Raw genomic sequence first — 19,550 nt, 5'->3', positions numbered from 1 at the left:
ATGTTACCTCTCAGTATTTGGTCAATGGTGCTTCAATGAAATGTTTGTATTACTGTGATGTAAGACATGCTTGTTTTGATTGTTAATGATTTGAATGTTCAAGTAGATTAATTATCACAAACCTGGTATAGTGATGGTTAAAATTTGCACTTGCACCAGGTAGGTATTAGGGCACAATTTCAAATTATGACACATAATCCCTTTGCAACTGGCAGAGGGCAACTCCAGCACAGTGTTTCCAGGGGCACTGAGACTCCAAAATTGTCTGAAAAACTAGAAATCCCAGAACACCTCAGGTGTTTGTCTGTATTCAAAAGATTGATGGAATTGGGCAGTGCTCACCCATACAGTTGCATTCCTAAGGGTGTAGTAATGAGGTCACCATGAGAATACAGGGTGAGACTTGAATACTCTAGAAAAGTGGAGTATCCACTTTAGGTACTGAAATTTGTAAGCTTTTACCAATTCTGTGCATATTACAGTAGGAGCTCCTCCTGCCCTCATTGGCTACAATACTGCCACTGTGAAGCACTGGGCAACTCTAGCACAGTGTTTCAGAGGCTCCTACCTAATGTTCCAACCAACTACATCCATCCATGCCACGAACCTCTCAATCACCGCTCACCTTAAACTTTGCTAATCACCGCTCACCTTAAACTTTGCTAGTTATCATCAAGAGGCAAATACTTTTGTGATTTGATTATTCACTTTTGTCCTCCTTGCCTTTATGTAACAGCATTATACATGCACTCTGCCACTTCTCAGGCACCTCATATTCAGCCATATGAATGTTGAATTGCCTGCCTTATCAAATCAACAAGGCTGTCACCTCCATTCTTGAGAAGCTCAACTGCCCACTTTCTTTCTCACAAATTTTTCACTGGAACTCTATAATTCCACCTCCTCTTAATACAACCTGTTTATCACACTGTCATCTAACATTTAAGCCCTTCAAAGTACTCTCCATCTCTTTTTCGCCATATCTTTACCTGTTACCATTTCTCCATTTGCTCTCGTGACACTAGTCATCTCTTTCCAAAATTTATTCTTAGTCCTCCCTTTCCCATCTCCATTTTGCCCTCTTTTACAGCTTCCATTTCTTTCTCTTTAACCTCCTGCCACATTCTCTTGTACACCACCCAATTACTCACACTCCTTTCCCACAGATCCCATATATGCATAGCTCTTATTCTCTAGTAATTTAATTTCCTCATCCCAACACTTACTAAGCATTCTAAAATACCAGTCTCCCACCTTCCACGTGCTACATACTTCACTCATATACATAAGCACAGTTCCCTTAAATATCTTTACTTCTCCTACTCCCCATTTCATTTATTCTTACTCTTTTCCTCTCTTCACTAACTTCATTTATGTCATGCTTCGGTCATTTTCTCCTGGTATTTCACTCACTCTCACCTCACCTTGTATCTTTCTTTCATCACTTCATTCACATACATCATATCCCCTTTCCCTAATACCTCTACATACTTTCACATTCACCTCCACCAGGAAATGATCAAACATCCTACCTGCTACCCAGACCAGTACATTCAAATGCAACATCTCCATTGAATGCCTCTCAGTCAGCACAAAATCTGATAATGCACAGTGACTCCTAACCCCACTTACCCACATATATGTATACCTTTATACCAATCACCCATCCTTTTTCAGCACACTATCCAAGAAATTGCACCCTGTGTTCATTTATACTTCCTTTTCATCTACTGTTGCATCCAGATCCACTAGCACCAAGATATGATCCCTTGCATCAATATTGCCAATGTAGTCATTGAACTCAAAAAATGATTCTCCTTTTTTCACTTCTCATTATCCAGGTATTTAAGCCCTAGAAGTCACCCACTTCTTGAAGTCCACTCTTATTCTAACCCACATCAATCTTGAACTTGCTTCCATATTCCATTCAGCACAATCCCACAGTTCCTCCTCCTTCGCCAGAAGATTAAGGCATGTGTGCTAGTAGGAAGGGAGAAGTGATTTTTGGTGAAAATGGGTATTTGCCAAGGATATATGATGTTGCCATTATTGTTTAATCTGTTTATGGATTAGGAGGTGAGGAAATGTCTTAGAAAGAGGGGCAGGTATTTACAGATGACACAGCTCTTGGGGCAGACTTATAGATACACAGACCCAAGGTACAAGTAAGATAGGCTGGCCTTAACATTACATAAAAAGGTGAAAAATGCAGTCTTTTTAAAATCAGTGGAAGAAAATTATAGCAAAGCAGTGGATCTCTCCCCACACTTCACCCCCAACGGCAATGCACTGGCTGGAAAATGTAGAAAAAATACATTGCAGGATCATTCTGCTTGAAGAAAATTTTTATAGAGAAGCCATAAGGTAGAATGAACATGAACATAAGCTCCAGTCTCTCGACTTTCCATGTCTATATTATTTGTAAGAATAAAACAGGTGATATGGAGTAATTAATGTTGGTATGTTACCACAGCATATCCAGGGAGAGATCCGTGGTAGAGAAGTTGCTATTGTATATCACTATGTTGGGATGATTGATTGAATGAATTATTCAGTACCAGAGAGTGACAAATGATGATCAAGCCTAATTTTGAAGATATTAAGGATGATACACAGATATCCCTGGGGATAGGGGAGAAAGAATACTTCCCACGTATTCCCTGCGTGTCGTAGAAGGCGACTAAAGGGGAAGGGAGCGGGGGGCTGGAAATCCTCCCCTCTCGTTTTTTTTTTTTTTTTCCCCCTTTATTTTTTTTTTTTCCCCCCAAAAAAAAAGAAGGAACAGAGAAGGGGGCCAGGTGAGGATATTCCCTCTAAGGCCCAGTCCTCTGTTCTTAACTCTACCTCGCTAACGCGGGAAATGGCGAATAGTATGAAAAAAAAAAATTAAGGATTCTCTGAACAGCATTTTCTGTGGGCTTATTCCAAACATCAATAATGTCGTTGGTAAAGAAATATTTCTTACAGTCCAGATTAACTAGATGCCTTGACAAGCTGCTGCATCACATGATTATTGTGTGGCCATCTGCAACGCAAGGGTGGGCTGTTTTGGTACCTGCTTCTCTTCCTACATGTGAAAACTTTGGAAGTCTCTGCCTTCTCATTTTTTCTCCAGTAAATATGACCTGGCACTTTTAAAAAGACAGACCTTTCACTTCTCAAAAATTCATGAATACTCTTCCTCATTTGTTCTTTTTGTTCCATAATTCTCTCTGTATTTCAGTTAAGGCCTGGCCTTGATGTGGATGTCTGTGTGACGAGCCTTCGACATGAAAAAAAGTTTTAGTCCATTTTTTCTCGATAATGCTGGTGCTATTGTAAAGAAATTTACAGTCTTGACATTATTAAATCCTTTGAATATTTTAAAGCAATTTATTAATTTTCCGTGGGGACGTCTCTAGCTTAGGGAGAACAGTTTAATCCTCACCGTCTCTCCTCATATGTTTGTTACTCAAGGAATGAATCAATTTCATTGTTCTTCTCTTTGCTGCTTCCCATTTGAAAATATCCTTCCTTAAGTGGGGAAGGCCCAAAACTGTTATGTATATTTGTGGTGTGGCCTAACTAGACATAGGTATAGTGGCACTATATCACATCCTTGCTTTTGTATGTCAAGTTTCTGTTAGTAAATCCTAACATCCACTTATCTGTTGCTTTTGTATGTCAAGTTTCTGTTAATAAATCCTAACATCCTCTTATCTTTCGTGGCAGCTTCATTACAATGCTTATGCTTTTCCTTGAAGTATTTCTGAGTGAATTTTCCCCTCAGGTGTGATTCCAATTGCAACCACTTTCAGTTTTTCTTATGATTAAAAAACTTTTGGGAATGGGGCAGGAAATCCTCCCCTCCTATTTAATTACTTAGCCAAAGAACAGATGATGGAGCCAAGGAAGGATTTCTCCTCAAAGGCTCAAGCCATCTGCTCACTTAAGGCAGGCAACAGTGAGCAGACATTTTCATCTGTTATTTTGTTTTGCCATTAGTGTTTTTCTATTCAAAGCTTTACTTTGTCACATATTGTAGCAAAGTCTAGAAGATTGATGTCCATTTTCTTTCTTAGCAGTATAGTTTCATATAATTTACTATAGTGAACTAAGAGTTGAGTTTGTGCACATTTTCTAAGCATAAACAGATTTTCCACTGTATTTACTACTTTCATAAACTTAAATTATATATGATGTCATGTTATTAGTGTATACTGCATTTATACTAGATTAGATCCTCCTTTAATTATTGTTTTTTATAATAATATGCCATTTTTGTGTTATGTCCTCCATTGGTTTGATCAGAGAAAAAAGATAATTTTGAAATGTATTAATTGAACTTCAAATATATTCCAGGTGGAGTTCAACATTTTTCAAGTTAAACGCACTAAGGAGCTTATTGCCATGGGGGTGCGAGTATTACGTAGCCATAATAATATGCGGCAGTCCACCAGACTCATTCCTGGTGTGGGGATGCCTTCACTTGCCGTCCTGCCAAACAGTCCAAGGTTTGTTAATGATATAGATCCTGTTGTATAGTTCTCCTCATATAATGGATATGTACTATGATTTCCTTGTGTATTTAGAGCATTTTTTATTAACATTGTTTTATTGGTGCTGAGCTTTTATGGATCATACTGTCAGTTTTATTTTTTATTTTTTTTTTATTTTTTTTTCGCTGTCTCCCGCGTTTGCGAGGTAGCGCAAGGAAACAGACGAAAGAAATGGCCCAACCCACCCCCATACACATGTATATACATGTATTCATATATATTTAGTTAACTGTAATTTAGATTTTTTGTTGTTCAATATTTTAATGATGGACCATAGTGTATAATGTTTATGTTCTTAAAGCTTGTTTTTTGTGGTCAGTAAAATGTCTATTTATCTTTGTATTTGTATGTGTATTTGAGTGGATGGGCCATTCTTCGTCTGTTTCCTGGCACTACTTCGCTGATGTGCGAAACAGCGATTATGTATAATGTTGAAAATTATGGTAATGATTTTGGAAGATTAGACTAGGGAAAAGAGATTTAGGAAGCATATCTTTCAAGCGTATTTTTATATCATAGAGTAAGTGAAGTGCTAAAGGTAAAGACATTAGGAAGGAATGTATGTAGAATGAGTAATAAGGCTTTAGTATGCTGAAATTCTGAATATTCTAGATACTTAATGCTCAGTTTGTGGATTACGTGAACATTAGATATTGAAATAATGCAAAAATGGAAATTACGAGTCATAAACATGCAAATATATAAAGAATAGATTAAAATGATTTGGTACCTGTTCTTTAGGCTTGTCGACAGATGGTGCTATACCCCGTGGAAGGCTCTGTTCATTGCCATTTGCACGATAAGTGTGCTTTCCACAAAGTCAAAATCCATAAATTCTAAGGAAATTATGATTTTGGAGGAAGGTGTAAAAACCTTGAGTTCTCATTAGTTATAGCTGACCTTATCACTGGTTACTCAGAGACATAGGAAATGCATTTTTAACCCCAGGTGTGACACATTAATCAAGCAATCTGCAACTTGCCACCCATCACATGGCTGCCCTGATTCTTTTATAATGAAGCAGAAGTAGGCTTGCATTAGATAGTAGTTGTCATAGGAACATTAGGTAGGAGCCTCAGGAAACACTGTGCAAGAGTTGCCCTCTGCCAGTGGCCTGTTAAGAGCGAGTCACTAAAGGCGAAGATGCGGAACTGGAGTTCACTAGTTATGGAAAGACTATTGCTGTGGCCACCCCTTTGAGGGAGTTCCATTTGGAACAGGTTTCAGGGATGTAGATAGACTGCCACTCAAACAAACAAACCACATGGAGTCCAGATGCTGAGGGAAAATTCTTTAGAGTATTTTGGATATGAAGGTGAAATCGCAATTCAGTAGGAGTTCAGTGAGTATTTAAGTGAAGCCAGGGTGGCATTTATCTCCAGTGGTCATAGTATAGCACATTAATCAATAAATGTAGATGCAGGTAATGCTTCGTAGGCAGCCACCTACCAAGGAGGTTTATTACCAGTTGTACTCACCTGTTTACCAGGAGGGTTAGTGATGGCTGTGTAGTAAGTCAGCAGTTAAGTGTTTGTGAAGTTGCACTCCCTTAAACATGGTAGCTTTCTTTTCTTTCTGCTTCACCCTCATGTGGACTGCTAGTATTCTATCCATGAACATACAATCTCCCATTGTCACACATAATGACATCACTCAACTTATTCTTTGTAATTCTATATTTTCTTGTGGTGAGCACTAGGTGCTAACCCTGTCTTTTGGCAAAGTGGTAGGAACAGTAGATAGAAGTATTAATTAGGAACATTATATAGAAGCTTTAGGTAGAAATAGGTTGTAGGAACAGTAGAGAGAAGCATTAGGTAATTGTCGGTAGGAATATTAGGTAGGAGCCTTTGGAAACACTGCATTAGAGTTGCCCTCTGCCAGTGGCCCGTTAAGGGTTAAGCACTAAGTGGCTGAGAGGCAGCACTGGCATCCACCAGTTCTTTTTCTTTTCTTTTCTTTCATACTATTTGCCATTTCCCGCATTAGCGAGGTAGCGTTAAGAACAGAGGACTGGGCCTTTGAGGGAATATCCTCACATGGCCCCCTTCTCTGTTCCTTCTTTTGGAAAAAAAAAAAAAAAAAAAAAAAAAAAAAAAAAAATGAGAGGGGAGGATTTCCAGCCCCCCCCCCCCCCCCCGCCGCTCCCTTCCCTTTTAGTCGCCTTCTACCAGTTGTGGAGACTTTTTCCTGTGCCCACCCCCTTGAGAGAATTCCCAAGGGAAATGGGCATCAGAGATATAGATAGATAGATATAACTCAAGAAATTGGATGCCATGCTTACGTACTATCCGCAGATGCTGTCAGGCTTCCATGTAGACCCAACGTTACTTGACTTTATCATGGATCCCAAGCTGCTTGGCTTTGATGTGGACCTTAGGTTGTCTACCTTTCACCTGATAGGGTGGTGATATTTGAAAGAAAGATCAATTTGGTCTGTGACTAATTTTAGTGTAAATAGAGACTCCTTTTACAATAGAAATATTTCAAAGCAGGTTACATCACAATATACAGTAAGCTTTTTTTTTATTTGTGATTATTTAGATTTATTAGAGATGCATGACAGAGTTAGAGGAAGAACATAATGCAGGCTGGTTTAGTCCTTCAAACTTGAATTATCCTGCTTACTTTGTAGCATATGTCACACTCGACCAAGGAGATGTAGATATGGTATATTTTAACCCTTGTGGCATACTTGAGGGACCTATGGGGTCAGTACTAAAGACGTCCTTATACAGCTTGCCTCCTCCCAACACATTTAGATTAAATGCTTGCTTTACCAGTATGTAGAATTGCTTACAGTATGTCTCAAGTAACTGTAATTGTCCAAGTGTCAGTTACACATATGATGGGAGTTGTGCTGCCAATGATATTGCTAAGAAATACATAGGTTTACATATTTCCACTCATTATGGATTCAGGGCATGATATATTGATAGGTAGAGATAACATAAGTAGGTGTTTGCTGGTAGACAGCCACTGACCATGGAGGTATATTACTGATACAACCTGCTTGGGCATTGGAAGGGCTTGTGATGGCTGCATATTGAGCCATCACTTCATGATTATCAGTTTGCACTCATCTGACCCGGATAGCTGTCTTTCTGCCTCACCCACATGTGGCCTACTGACATTCCGTCAAACATAAGATATCACCTTGTCATACATAACATTTGACAATGGTTAAGTCACACAGCTCATCTTTCGTAACTCTAGATTTGCCTGCGATGAGCACTATGTGCTAGCGCTTCCTTTTGGCAAAATGGTAGGAAGTTTTTTTTTTTTTTCCCCCTGCGTTTGCGAGGTAGCGCAAGGAAACAGACGAAAGAAATGGCCCAACCCACCACCATACACATGTATATACATACGTCCACACACGCAAATATACATACCTACACAGCTTTCCATGGTTTACCCCAGACGCTTCACATGCCCTGATTCAATCCACTGACAGCACGTCAACCCCGGTATACCACATCGATCCAATTCACTCTATTCCTTGCCCTCCTTTCACCCTCCTGCATGTTCAGGCCCCGATCACACAAAATCTATTTCACTCCATCTTTCCACCTCCAATTTGGTCTCCCACTTCTCCTCGTTCCCTCCACCTCCAACACATATATCCTCTTTGTCAATCTTTCCTCACTCATTCTCTCCATGTGCCCAAAGCATTTCAAAACACCCTCTTCTGCTCTCTCAACCACGCTCTTTTTATTTCCACACATCTCTCTTACCCTTATGTTACTTACTCGATCAAACCACCTTACACCACACATTGTCCTCAAACATCTCATTTCCAGCACATCCATCCTCCTGCGCACAACTCTATCCATAGCCCACGCCTCGCAACCATACAACATTGTTGGAACCACTATTCCTTCAAACATACCCATTTTTGCTTTCCGAGATAATGTTCTCGACTTCCACACAGTCTTCAAGGCTCCCAGGATTTTCGACCCCTCCCCCACCCTATGATCCACTTCCGCTTCCATGGTTCCATCCGCTGCCAGATCCACTCCCAGATATCTAAAACACTTCACTTCCTCCAGTTTTGCTCCATTCAAACTTACCTCCCAATTGACTTGACCCTCAACCCTACTGTACCTAATAACCTTGCTCTTATTCACATTTACTCTTAACTTTCTTTCACACACTTTACCAAACTCAGTCACCAGCTTCTGCAGTTTCTCACATGAATCAGCCACCAGCGCTGTATCATAAGTGAACAACAACTGACTCACTTCCCAAGCTCTCTCATCCCCAACAGACTTCATACTTGCCCCTCTTTCCAAAACTCTTGCATTCACCTCCCTAACAACCCCATCCATAAACAAATTAAACAACCATGGAGACATCACACACCCCTGCCGCAAACCTACATTCACTGAGAACCAATCACTTTCCTCTCTTCCCACATGTACACATGCCTTACATCCTCGATAAAACCTTTTCACTGCTTCTAACAACTTGCCTCCCACACCATATATTCTTAATACCTTCCACAGAGCATCTCTATCAACTCTATCATATGCCTTCTCCAGATCCATAAATGCTACATACAAATCCATTTGCTTTTCTAAGTATTTCTTACATACATTCTTCAAAGCAAACACCTGATCCACACGTCCTCTACCACTTCTGAAACCACACTGCTCTTCCCCAATCTGATGCTCTGTACATGCCTTCACCCTCTCAATCAATACCCTCCCATATAATTTACCAGGAATGCTCAACAAACTTATACCTCTGTAATTTGAGCACTCACTCTTATCCCCTTTGCCTTTGTACAATGGCACTATGCACGCATTCCGGCAATCCTCAGGCACCTCACCATGAGTCATACATACATTAAATAACCTTACCAACCAGTCAATAATACAGTCACCCCCTTTTTAATAAATTCCACTGCAATACCATCCAAACCTGCTGCCTTGCCGGCTTTCATCTTCCGCAAAGCTTTTACTACCTCTTCTCTGTTTACCAAATCATTTTCCCTAACCCTCTCACTTTGCACACCACCTCGACCAAACACCCTATAACTGCCACGTTCAACAAACCTTCAAAATACTCACTCCATCTCCTTCTCACATCACCACTACTTGTTATCACCTCCCCATTTGCGCCCTTCACTGAAGTTCCCATTTGCTCCCTTACGCACTTTATTTACCTCCTACCAGAGCATCTTTTTATTCTCCCTAAAATTTAATGATACTCTCTCACTCCAACTCTCATTTGCCCTCTTTTTCACCTCTTGCACCTTTCTCTTGACCTCCTGTCTCTTTCTTTTATACATCTCCCACTCAATTGCATTTTTTCCCTGCAAAAATCGTCCAAATGCCTCTCTCTTCTCATTCACTAATAATCTTACTTCTTCATCCCACCACTCACTACCCTTTTTAATCAACCCACCTCCCACTCTTCTCATGCCACAAGCATCTTTTGTGCAATCCATCACTGATTCCCTAAATACATCCCATTCCTCCCCCACTCCCCTTACTTCCATTGTTCTCACCTTTTTCCATTCTGTACTCAGTCTCTCCTGGTACTTCCTCACACAAGTCTCCTTCCCAAGCTCACTTACTCTCACCACCCTCTTCACCCCAACAGTTAGGTAGAAGTATTAGGTAGAAACATTTAGGCAAGAGCATTAGGCAGAACCTTTAGGTAAAATTAGTGGGTAAGAACATTAAGCAGGAGCATTATTTAGAAGTACTCTTTAGAAACACGAGGTAGGATCTTCTGCTAACACCACTATAGATGCCTTCTGCCAGTGGCCTGTTAAGAATGAGGCACTAAAGGTTAAGAAGTGGCACTAAAATTCACCAGTTATGGAGACCATTGTTGTGGCCACCCCTGTGAGGGAGTTCCAGTTGGGAACAGGTGTCAGAGATATACATAGATAGATAGTCTGATCTAGGAACTAAATCTCCACTTGATATGGGAAAGTTAGACTAAAGTATCAAATTGATTGTTTTTAGGGTACCACCATGAAAATCGATTATGTAGCAAATGTTTTAAGGTATTGCTGTGTTAAGTTTAAGTTTAACCCTCACAATTTTATTTACATTATTGTTTTGATATTTTTTATTCTTAACAGCTCGTCAAGTAACAGCAGCACTCACAATGTCAGCAGCAACAGTAGTAGCATCAACAGCAATAATGGTAGCAGCATCAATAGCAGCAGTAGCAGCTTAAGCAACAACCATAACACCAATAACAACAACGGCAATAGCAGCAACAGTCTTGTAAATGGTAGTAGCCCAAGTGGACGCTCATCAGCCACCGTACATCAGGGCTTTGTGGCAGCATTAAAAGATACTTTTGGATTCATTGAGACCCTTGCTCATGACAAGGAGGTATTCTTTCACTTCAGGTAATAGAATTTTGGTGTAAGAATGATACAAATAAAGATCAACAAGTGATTTGTAAATTCATATGATGATGTATTTCAAATATTGCATGGGTTACAATATCTCCAAATTCATACTTCGAGACATTTTGTGTAGAGTTAGATGGAGGAATGGAAGTGTGTCTAATAACAGAAATCAGTTTTGTCTGCAGACTTGATAATTAGATAGAAATAGGTGAGTTGTTGTGGGTCATGATGGGCAAAAGTTTGAAATATTTAAGAGCCAAGCAGGTTTATGTTCCTGATCTGTCCTCTTTTGATAGGAATTAACAAGACAGTTTATGCTCCGAATCTGTCCATTTTGATAAGAATTGAATCAGAGCCATATTGTCTATAACTTCCTTTCTACTTGCATGGTGTCATTAAGTTTGATATTTGTAAGCTGTCTTAAGATACTGAATGCACCAGTCCACCCAATTTAAATGGGGACAGTACTGAATGTTGTTTTAGAAGTTTGAGCTAAGGTGTAATTGTCATTGGAAAAATCAGCATAGTAAGATGAAGATAATTTGTCAGAATGCTCTTGTTCTCTTGCTCTCTTCACCTCCCCACCCCCACTTTTGGAAGGTATTGTCAAGAACAGACAAATAATGGCTTCATTTTCATGCATTCAGTTTCTTGCTGTCATTTATTATATATATTTATATGTACCAAAATCAGTCATCCATCCACCACCAAACCCGTGAGACTACTGCGTGGCTGCATGGTTTACCTTAGTTGGTGGATATGCCCTTTTTCTTGCTATTAAGAGCATATAACTCCTGATAAACCACATTTCCCCAGTTGTTACCCTCCAGTTCATGTCTCTTTTCTTCCTAAATATTTACGTCCCCATTAATCCTAAACTTCCTCTGCTCATCCTTCCATTTCTTCTTTAGTCGTATGCTTCCCCATGCTCATCCTGCTCCTGACACACAGATCTCTTTGTTGGTCTCCCTTCATTCCACTTTATATACCCTGACCATCTCTGTACTATCTAGTCAATGCTGCCAATCAGACTACATTCATTCCCACACTGCTTGATCACAAGATCACTTTTCTAGTGATCAGCCTGTTACATACTTCATGTTGAAATGGGCATTTCATTTTAACACATCCACCCTTCAAGGCCAGAGATGCACCTATGCTGTACCTTTGATGTACTATTCTTCCACAAGTTCCTTTGATATGCCCAGGACTTAGATACCCTCCTCCACTATGTGACTGGCTTCAGTCTCTATGGTTCTGTATTTGCCTATTTGTACTGTACAGGGAGGGGGACTCTTTGTTCATACTTATACACTATTGAAGCAGTGTTATGCACTTTTTTACTAGGTTTTCATAAATTGAAGCTACCTAAATTACCCCCTTATTTAAAGAATTGTAAATAAATCTATCAAGTTTGCCCCACCAGGTGGATGCATGTAAATCTAGTAGCTACAACCGAATGCAGTTTACTGAATCATACATGGGATCAGGTGAACTGGAATGATGTAGTTGCTATACAAGGGATGACACGTTGTCAGTGGACTGAATCAAAGCATTTGAAATTGCCCTGGAAAACCACAGAAAGGTTGTGGGTAGGTGGCTGTGGTTTATGTGCAATGTCTTTGTGCATTGCACAGGAGAGCTATAGAATGGATGTGAGTGAATGTGGCTTGCATTCATTTGTTCCTGCTGCTACCTTGCTAAATGGTAAAGAGCATCCGAATATGGAAGTGTGAAGTATCCTTCATCAATTTTTAGTCCTTGCTAATACGGGAAATGGCGAATATGTATGAAAGAAAAAGAAAGATTTTTGAAGTAAAGGCAGTTAAAAGCATTTGGGTTCTATGTAGGATTTTTCCTTACATTTTTCTGAATATAGTAGTAGATTATTATTAACTGATGCATTAGTGTAGACCCTCCTGAAGTTCTCTTGTGTTGAAAATGTATTTGAAAACTACTATTTGCAGTCATATCTGTTTATGAGTTGAATGTTTTGAACAGAAAATCATTGAGCACATTCTTGTGGTATTTAAGACTTTCATCTCTTTCAGCTATTATGTACAATCAGTATTTTTCTGAATATGTAGATAATATTATAAATTCATGCATTAGGTAAGAACCTACTGTAAAGTATTGTGTAAAAAAGATTTGGAAAATACATTTTTTCCTATCATTGTACCAGTGTAATTTGAATGTTTTGAACTGAAGGTAATTCCTGTGAGATATTGCGGGGCCTTGAAGAATGTGTGGAAGTCGAGAACATTATCTCGGAAAGCAAAAATGGGTATGTTTGAAGGAATAGTGGTTCCAACAATGTTGTATGGTTGCGAGGCGTGGGCTATGGATAGAGTTGTGCGCAGGAGGATGGATGTGCTGGAAATGAGATGTTTGAGGACAATGTGTGGTGTGAGGTGGTTTGATCGAGTGAGTAACGTAAGGGTAAGAGAGATGTGTGGAAATAAAAAGAGCGTGGTTGAGAGAGCAGAAGAGGGTGTTTTGAAGTGGTTTGGACACATGGAGAGAATGAGTGAGGAAAGATTGACCAAGAGGATATATGTGTCGGAGGTGGAGGGAACGAGGAGAAGAGGGAGACCAAATTGGAGGTGGAAAGATGGAGTGAAAAAGAATTTGTGTGATCGGGGCCTGAACATGCAGGAGGGTGAAAGGAGGGCAAGGAACAGAGTGAATTGGAGCGATGTGGTATACCGGGGTTGACGTGCTGTCAGTGGATTGAATCAAGGCATGTGAAGCGTCTGGGGTAAACCATGGAAAGCTGTGTAGGTATGTATATTTGCGTGTGTGGACGTATGTATATACATGTGTATGGGGGGGGGGGGTTGGGCCATTTCTTTCGTCTGTTTCCTTGCGCTACCTCGCAAACGCGGGAGACAGCGACAAAGTATAATAAAAAAAAAATGCTTATTCTAGAGGTAGGGAAGAAATAATTCTACCTCTGTATTCCCTTACTTCTCATAGACAGTGACTGAGAGGGGTAGGAATGGGCCTGGAAACCTCCTCCTTTTTGTATTTCTGTTTCTAAAAGATGCAACAAAAGAATGAGCCAATTGAGAAGTCCTCATTCTCCTTGAAGGCCCAGGCTTGGTTGTCTGAATGTACATGGATGTAACCAAGATTAGAAGAATGGAGAGACAGGTGGTATGTTTGAGGAAAGGAGTCTGGATTTTCTGACTCTGAGTTGAACAAAACTCAAGAATAAAGGGAAAGATTGCTTTGGGAATGTCATAGGGGTAAAGTCAGGGTTTGTACGAGGGCTAGAACTAAGTAAGGGGTAGCACATTTCAAAAGTGCAAGGTGGGGAGTTTACATGGAGTGTATGATATTATGATTAAATTGGTTTTTGTGATTGGAGGACCACCTGTGATTTGGGGAAATAAACTGGAGGAAGAAAAATTATGGAAAAATGCAAGGAATGGTGTATGTGAGGGAGGCATGTAAGGACAGGGATAAGTGGGGACTCTTTGCTGTGGCTACCTCATTGATGGAAATTCCTGGAGAGAGTGGGTGTCAGAGATATAGATAGATAGATAGGTTTAGCACTGCTGCTGAAGCATGAGTTGTAGGAATGTGTGAAAGAGGGTAAAGTGAGGACTAGGCTGATGTGGGTAAAAATTATTGTGAGAGATGTGTTTATTATTATTGCTTATGCACCTGACCATGAGGAGAAAGATGGTAAGAGGCATGTGCTTTGCAAGCAGCTGAGTGATTTCCATTTAAGAGGCTGAGTAGTGGTGATGGATGATATAAGTGTGAGAGTGAGAGAAATGTGGCAGTTGAAAGTCTAAGTGGGGGAGTGATTACTCAGTAAGGTGAATGGAAAAGGTGAATAGCTTGTGCAGTGTATGCTGAAAAAGGACGGATGATTAGGAGCCTTGGATTTTTAAGAGGAACATACAGAAGTATACTTAGGTGAGAAGGAAAGATTGGTCATTATTGGATTACACACTAGTTGAAAGGGTTGCAAATGAGAAACTTCTGGAAGTGAATGTGCTGAAAGGGGCAGCTAGTGAGATGTTTGATCATTACCTATTGGAGGCAAGGTTGAAGATATATTTATAGTGGAAAGGATATGGGTGAGAGACTTTCATGAAGAAACACAGTGACATTGAGTGTAGAATGTCTAAGGTGAGAGTAAACAAAAATAGGGGGAGAGGATGAGGAATGTCATGTATTTAGGGAATCATAGTTGGCTTGTGTGAGAGAAGTGTGTGGCATGCAGGGGAAAATGGGTGGTGGGTTGGTGAGAAAGGGTAGTGAGTGGTGGGATGACTAAGTGAAGTTGCTTGTGAAAGAGAAGAGAGAATTGTATGGATGGTACTTACAGGGACGGAATGCAAAAAATTGGGAGATGGACAGTAGAAGGCAGCAGGAGGTTAGGAGGAATGTACAGGGGTTGAAAAAGAGAGGAAATGAGAGTTTGGAAAGCTGAAGGGGTTGTGCTAAAATGGTTTGTACATCTGGAGAGAATGAGTGAGGAAAAGTTGACAGAGATGTTTATGTTTCAAAGTGGCAGGGACAAGGAGAAGGAGGAGACTAAATTAGAGATGGAAGGATGGAGTGTAAAAGTGTTTGAGTGCTCTGGGCCTGAACATGCTGAAGAGTGAAAGGTGTGCACACAGGAAAGATTGATTTGGTACTGGGGATGACGTATTGTCAGTTGATTGAACAAAGGAATATGAAATAGCTGGGAGAGACTGCAGAAAGGTCTGTGGGGCCTTGTTTTTTGGGTTTGGGGTTGTGGTTTTGTTGCACTATGTATGATAGGTTAAGAATGTATGTGAGCAAATGCAGCCTTTCTTTGTCAGTGTTCCTAGTGCTACCTCATAAACACGGGAAGCAAGAATGAAAGAAAAAGTTTGAATATGATTATTAGTCTTTCCTGATTGTGGGTGCATATTATACTTGTTTAAGATTTCTTTAAATTTTACAGTGGTTAAGGAAAATTAAAGGTAATATTTGTTGTCTTAGGGGTTTTGGTCCCTAACCCTGTATATACATTGAAAACCTGCACTAAGGATCTTGCTGTTTCTTGGTCCCTATTGTTCAGATTTTGGTGAAGTGTGTATAGAGAGAAAGGATCAGAAACCACACTCCCAAGACAAACAAGAATCGCACTGTCCCACTTAAACTCTGATCAACACCCACCACTGCAATATTACAAACACCGTTTCAGCTTTATCCCAAGACCCTTCATGCCCACAATGCAAATACTATAAAGAAGACACCAAACTACTCAGTTGCCCTGCACCACTGCACATACATTTATACGCATCGCACTTTATGACCTGTGGTCCCGACCAGTGGACGTGGCCAGCTTCCTGAGTGCTGCAGGAGCCTCATGAGGATAGAAGGGATTCCTAGGGCAGGAAAGTAAAGTTAGGATCATGTCCATATAGGTTTTTAGCCCCCTCTCATCCAGGGTGCTACAGTTTATTTACACTTCAACACTTTGTTTTTGTAATGCCCTGGTAGAAGTTTTGTTTTCTGTGTTTTACAGTGGCTTTCTGTATCATTTTGCAGCAATGTAGAAGGAGATGCTTCCACCTTTGAATTGGGTCAAGAAGTGGAATATACTTTATCATCAAGAACTGGTCCTGGAGGCAAAGTGTCTGCAGAAAATGTTCGTATGCTTAGTAAGGGGACTCTCCCAATGCCAAAGGTAAGCTTACTCGGTCACAATCTTTATTTTTACTAGCAAGAGTGATGTAGCATTCAGAACAGATGACTAATCCTTGATATTGGGTATAACATGAAGACAAAAATCAAAATCAGATACTCACTGAACCCCTTGCAGTTAGTACCCAGCATCTATAGAATTGAATGGCATAGATCCCATATCTTTGGGTTTTGCCAGAATTATGCCTCCTACAGTAAAGTTTTTAATGAGGAAATTAGTCTTCAAATTAAAATTGGTCTGAGGAGGAGAGTAACTCACAAACTCGTTAAATTTTATATAGTTGTTTCTCAGCATCTAAAGTTACGCCACTTATTAAAAGATTTAATCTGAAATTCAACCTTCAATTTGGCATGGGCCATGATTTGTGAGGGAGGTGAATGCAAGGGTTTTAGAGTGAGGGGCAGGTTTACAGCATACTTGGGGTGGGGATCCTGGGATGTGGATTAGTTGTTTACAGATGATGTGGCTCAGTTGCCAGACTTGAGGGTGTGCAGAAAGAGAAAGTTGAGAGTGAATGGAACAAAAATGAGATGATGAGATGCAGCAGGGAAGAGAGACAGGATGGTTTGAAATTAGGTCTGCATGGGAAAGACATGAAGTAGAGTGCTGTTAGTACTTTGGAGTGAGCTTGGCAGTTGATAGAGTCATGGAGGATGAAGTGAGATACAGGATGAGGGAGAAGGCTGTCTGTATCTTGGTTGCTTTGAAATCTGTGTATGAAGAGGGTTCAGTGGCTGTCAGAGCAATGATGAGTATTTTGAAAGGATATTATTTTTGACTGTGTTTATGCATGTGTCTTGAGTCCTGAATGCTAAAGAAGAAAAGAGGGCAGAAATGTTAGAAATTAAATATCTGAGGACATAATGCATTTCTTGCCTGGTTAATCATGTGAGGAATGACAGTTGTAAGAAAGTGTGTTAATAAGCAGTGTTTCATTGAAAGAGCAGACCAGGCTTTATTGTAACAGTTTGAATTTAAGGAGATACTGATGAAGAGCATGTACACATAAGAAGTGAGGGATACTATGAGGAGGGGAGAAGGAAAAAGGAGATGAAAGGATGGGATGAATTTCCCCCACTCCTCTCCATATCTGTTTGCCGTTTTCCTGTAACGATTTACACTAATACCTGGGTTAGTGCTACCAAGTAGAGTGCTTTTTTATTATAGCACTCTTGCTTGCATCTTTAAGCTCTTGATTTTACAAGAAAGAATTATGAAAATGATTTCTTTGTCTTTCTTTCATACTATTCGCCATTTCCCGCCTCAGCGAGGTAGCGTTAAGAACAGAGGACTGGGCCTCTGAGGAAACATCCTCACCCGGCCCCCTTATCTGTTCCTTCCTTTGGAAAATTAAAAAAAAAAAAAGAGAGGGGAAGATTTCCAGCCCCCCGCTCCCTTCCCTTTTAGTCGCCTTCTACGACACGCAGGGAATACGTGGGAAGTATTCTTTCTCCCCTATCCCCAGGGATAATGATGATTTCTTTGTATAAAGGCAAATTTGAAAGTTCAGATTACAAAATTATAAGTATGTTAAGTATACCTGGTAATGAGTATGGAAGAGTGGTAATTGAGAGAGTGGTGGCATATGCAGAGCTTCAGATTAGGGGGGATCAACATGACTTCAGAACCAGGTGTTTGCTTTGAATACTGTGTAAGAAATAGAAACAGAGGGATTTGTATGTAGCATTTATAGATCTGGAGAAAGTGTATGATAGAGTTGATAGAGATACTTTATAGAAGTTATGATTATATAGTGTGGGACAGAAGCTCCCAAAAGCAGTGAAGTTTTATGAACAAAGTAAGGTGTTTGTACAAGTACAAAGAGAGGAGGGTGAGTGGTTTTATGTGAAGTCTGTGGCAGGGTGTGTGATGTCGATATGGCTATTTAATTTGTCCTTGGATGGGAAGGTAAGGGAATTGAATGCAAAGGTCTTAGAGAGAGAAGCATGTATGCAGTTCCTTGGGTATAGAGGGGTCATGAGAGATGCTAGATGCTGTTTACTGATGGCATGGCACTGGTATCATATTTGAGAGAGAAATTGCTGAAGCTTGTTTTTAAGTTTGGAGAGAGTGGGGAAGGATTCTTAAAAGTAAACCCCAGATCCTGTTGGTATGTATGTATTTACACACACATACACAGGTGCACATTTACCACCTTAGGTAGCAATAGGAACTTACCCTGTGAGGAAATATGCTTGCATTGGTACTCTGTTTGTTTCACATTCCCTAACATTAGAATACTTAAGATGTTTTCCAGACCTCCACGTCCATCCTTGTTTTTGCCTTATGTAACATATGGGAGATACATTGGTAATATTTTTTCTCTCCTCACACATTGATTAATTATATAGATACTTGATGTAACAATTCATTTTGCAGACACAATTATCTGAAGATAGGAAATTCTTTGTATTCACCTTTCATTGAATTGGCTAATTATGCCCTTTAGAATGAGAAAAAAATTCCTAACAATGATGTTAGTAAAAGATGAGATGGTTTTACTGTAGGATATCCCAAGTGTTAACATTCATATGAAGCTACTTATTTCAATGTTTTTTTTATGTTATTTGTTGCAGGTTTTGGGTGAAATGTTTGATGGGACAGTTTTGCGCTCCATGCGATCCATTAACCCAGACCAGGAAGAATATTCTGGTCTTGTGTGTGTTGGCGGTGAAGGTATGGTTTTTTCTTCAGATTTATTTGATTAGGGATACAGTCTACTTTGTAGGTATGCTGGAGGACTTTTTTTTTGTTTGAATTGCATAGGAGTTTAAACTTATGGATCCCCATCTCAACTTTTTTCTACCCAGACTTACAGTATTTTCATTCACATATCCTTCCCAGTTCATCCTCAGTGCATAATAGATATGTAAGTTTGTGTGATTACTTGTTTCTGTTATGTTTACCATTCTTCTCATGATTTCCCACATAGCAGTTTATC

The 19,550-nt window shown here is 39.9% G+C and overlaps 1 protein-coding gene across 4 annotated transcripts in view; it reads left to right on the top strand.

The window, feature by feature from the left end:
• Unr (cold shock domain-containing Unr) overlaps positions 1-19,550 on the top strand; it is a 75,508-nt gene that overhangs the window by 37,384 nt on the left and 18,574 nt on the right. For all 4 annotated transcript variants that reach the window (XM_071678316.1, XM_071678314.1, XM_071678315.1 and 1 more), the window contains exons 11-14: positions 4,342-4,493; positions 10,636-10,911; positions 16,453-16,591; positions 19,186-19,285. In XM_071678316.1, coding sequence (XP_071534417.1) covers positions 4,342-4,493; positions 10,636-10,911; positions 16,453-16,591; positions 19,186-19,285 — 667 coding nt within the window. The remainder of the gene's footprint in view (positions 1-4,341; positions 4,494-10,635; positions 10,912-16,452; positions 16,592-19,185; positions 19,286-19,550) is intronic.

The sequence above is a fragment of the Panulirus ornatus genome, chromosome 27 (genome assembly GCF_036320965.1).
Source record: "Panulirus ornatus isolate Po-2019 chromosome 27, ASM3632096v1, whole genome shotgun sequence".
Taxonomy (NCBI): Eukaryota; Metazoa; Arthropoda; class Malacostraca; order Decapoda; family Palinuridae; genus Panulirus; species Panulirus ornatus.
This window is presented reverse-complemented; position numbering and strand designations above follow the sequence as displayed.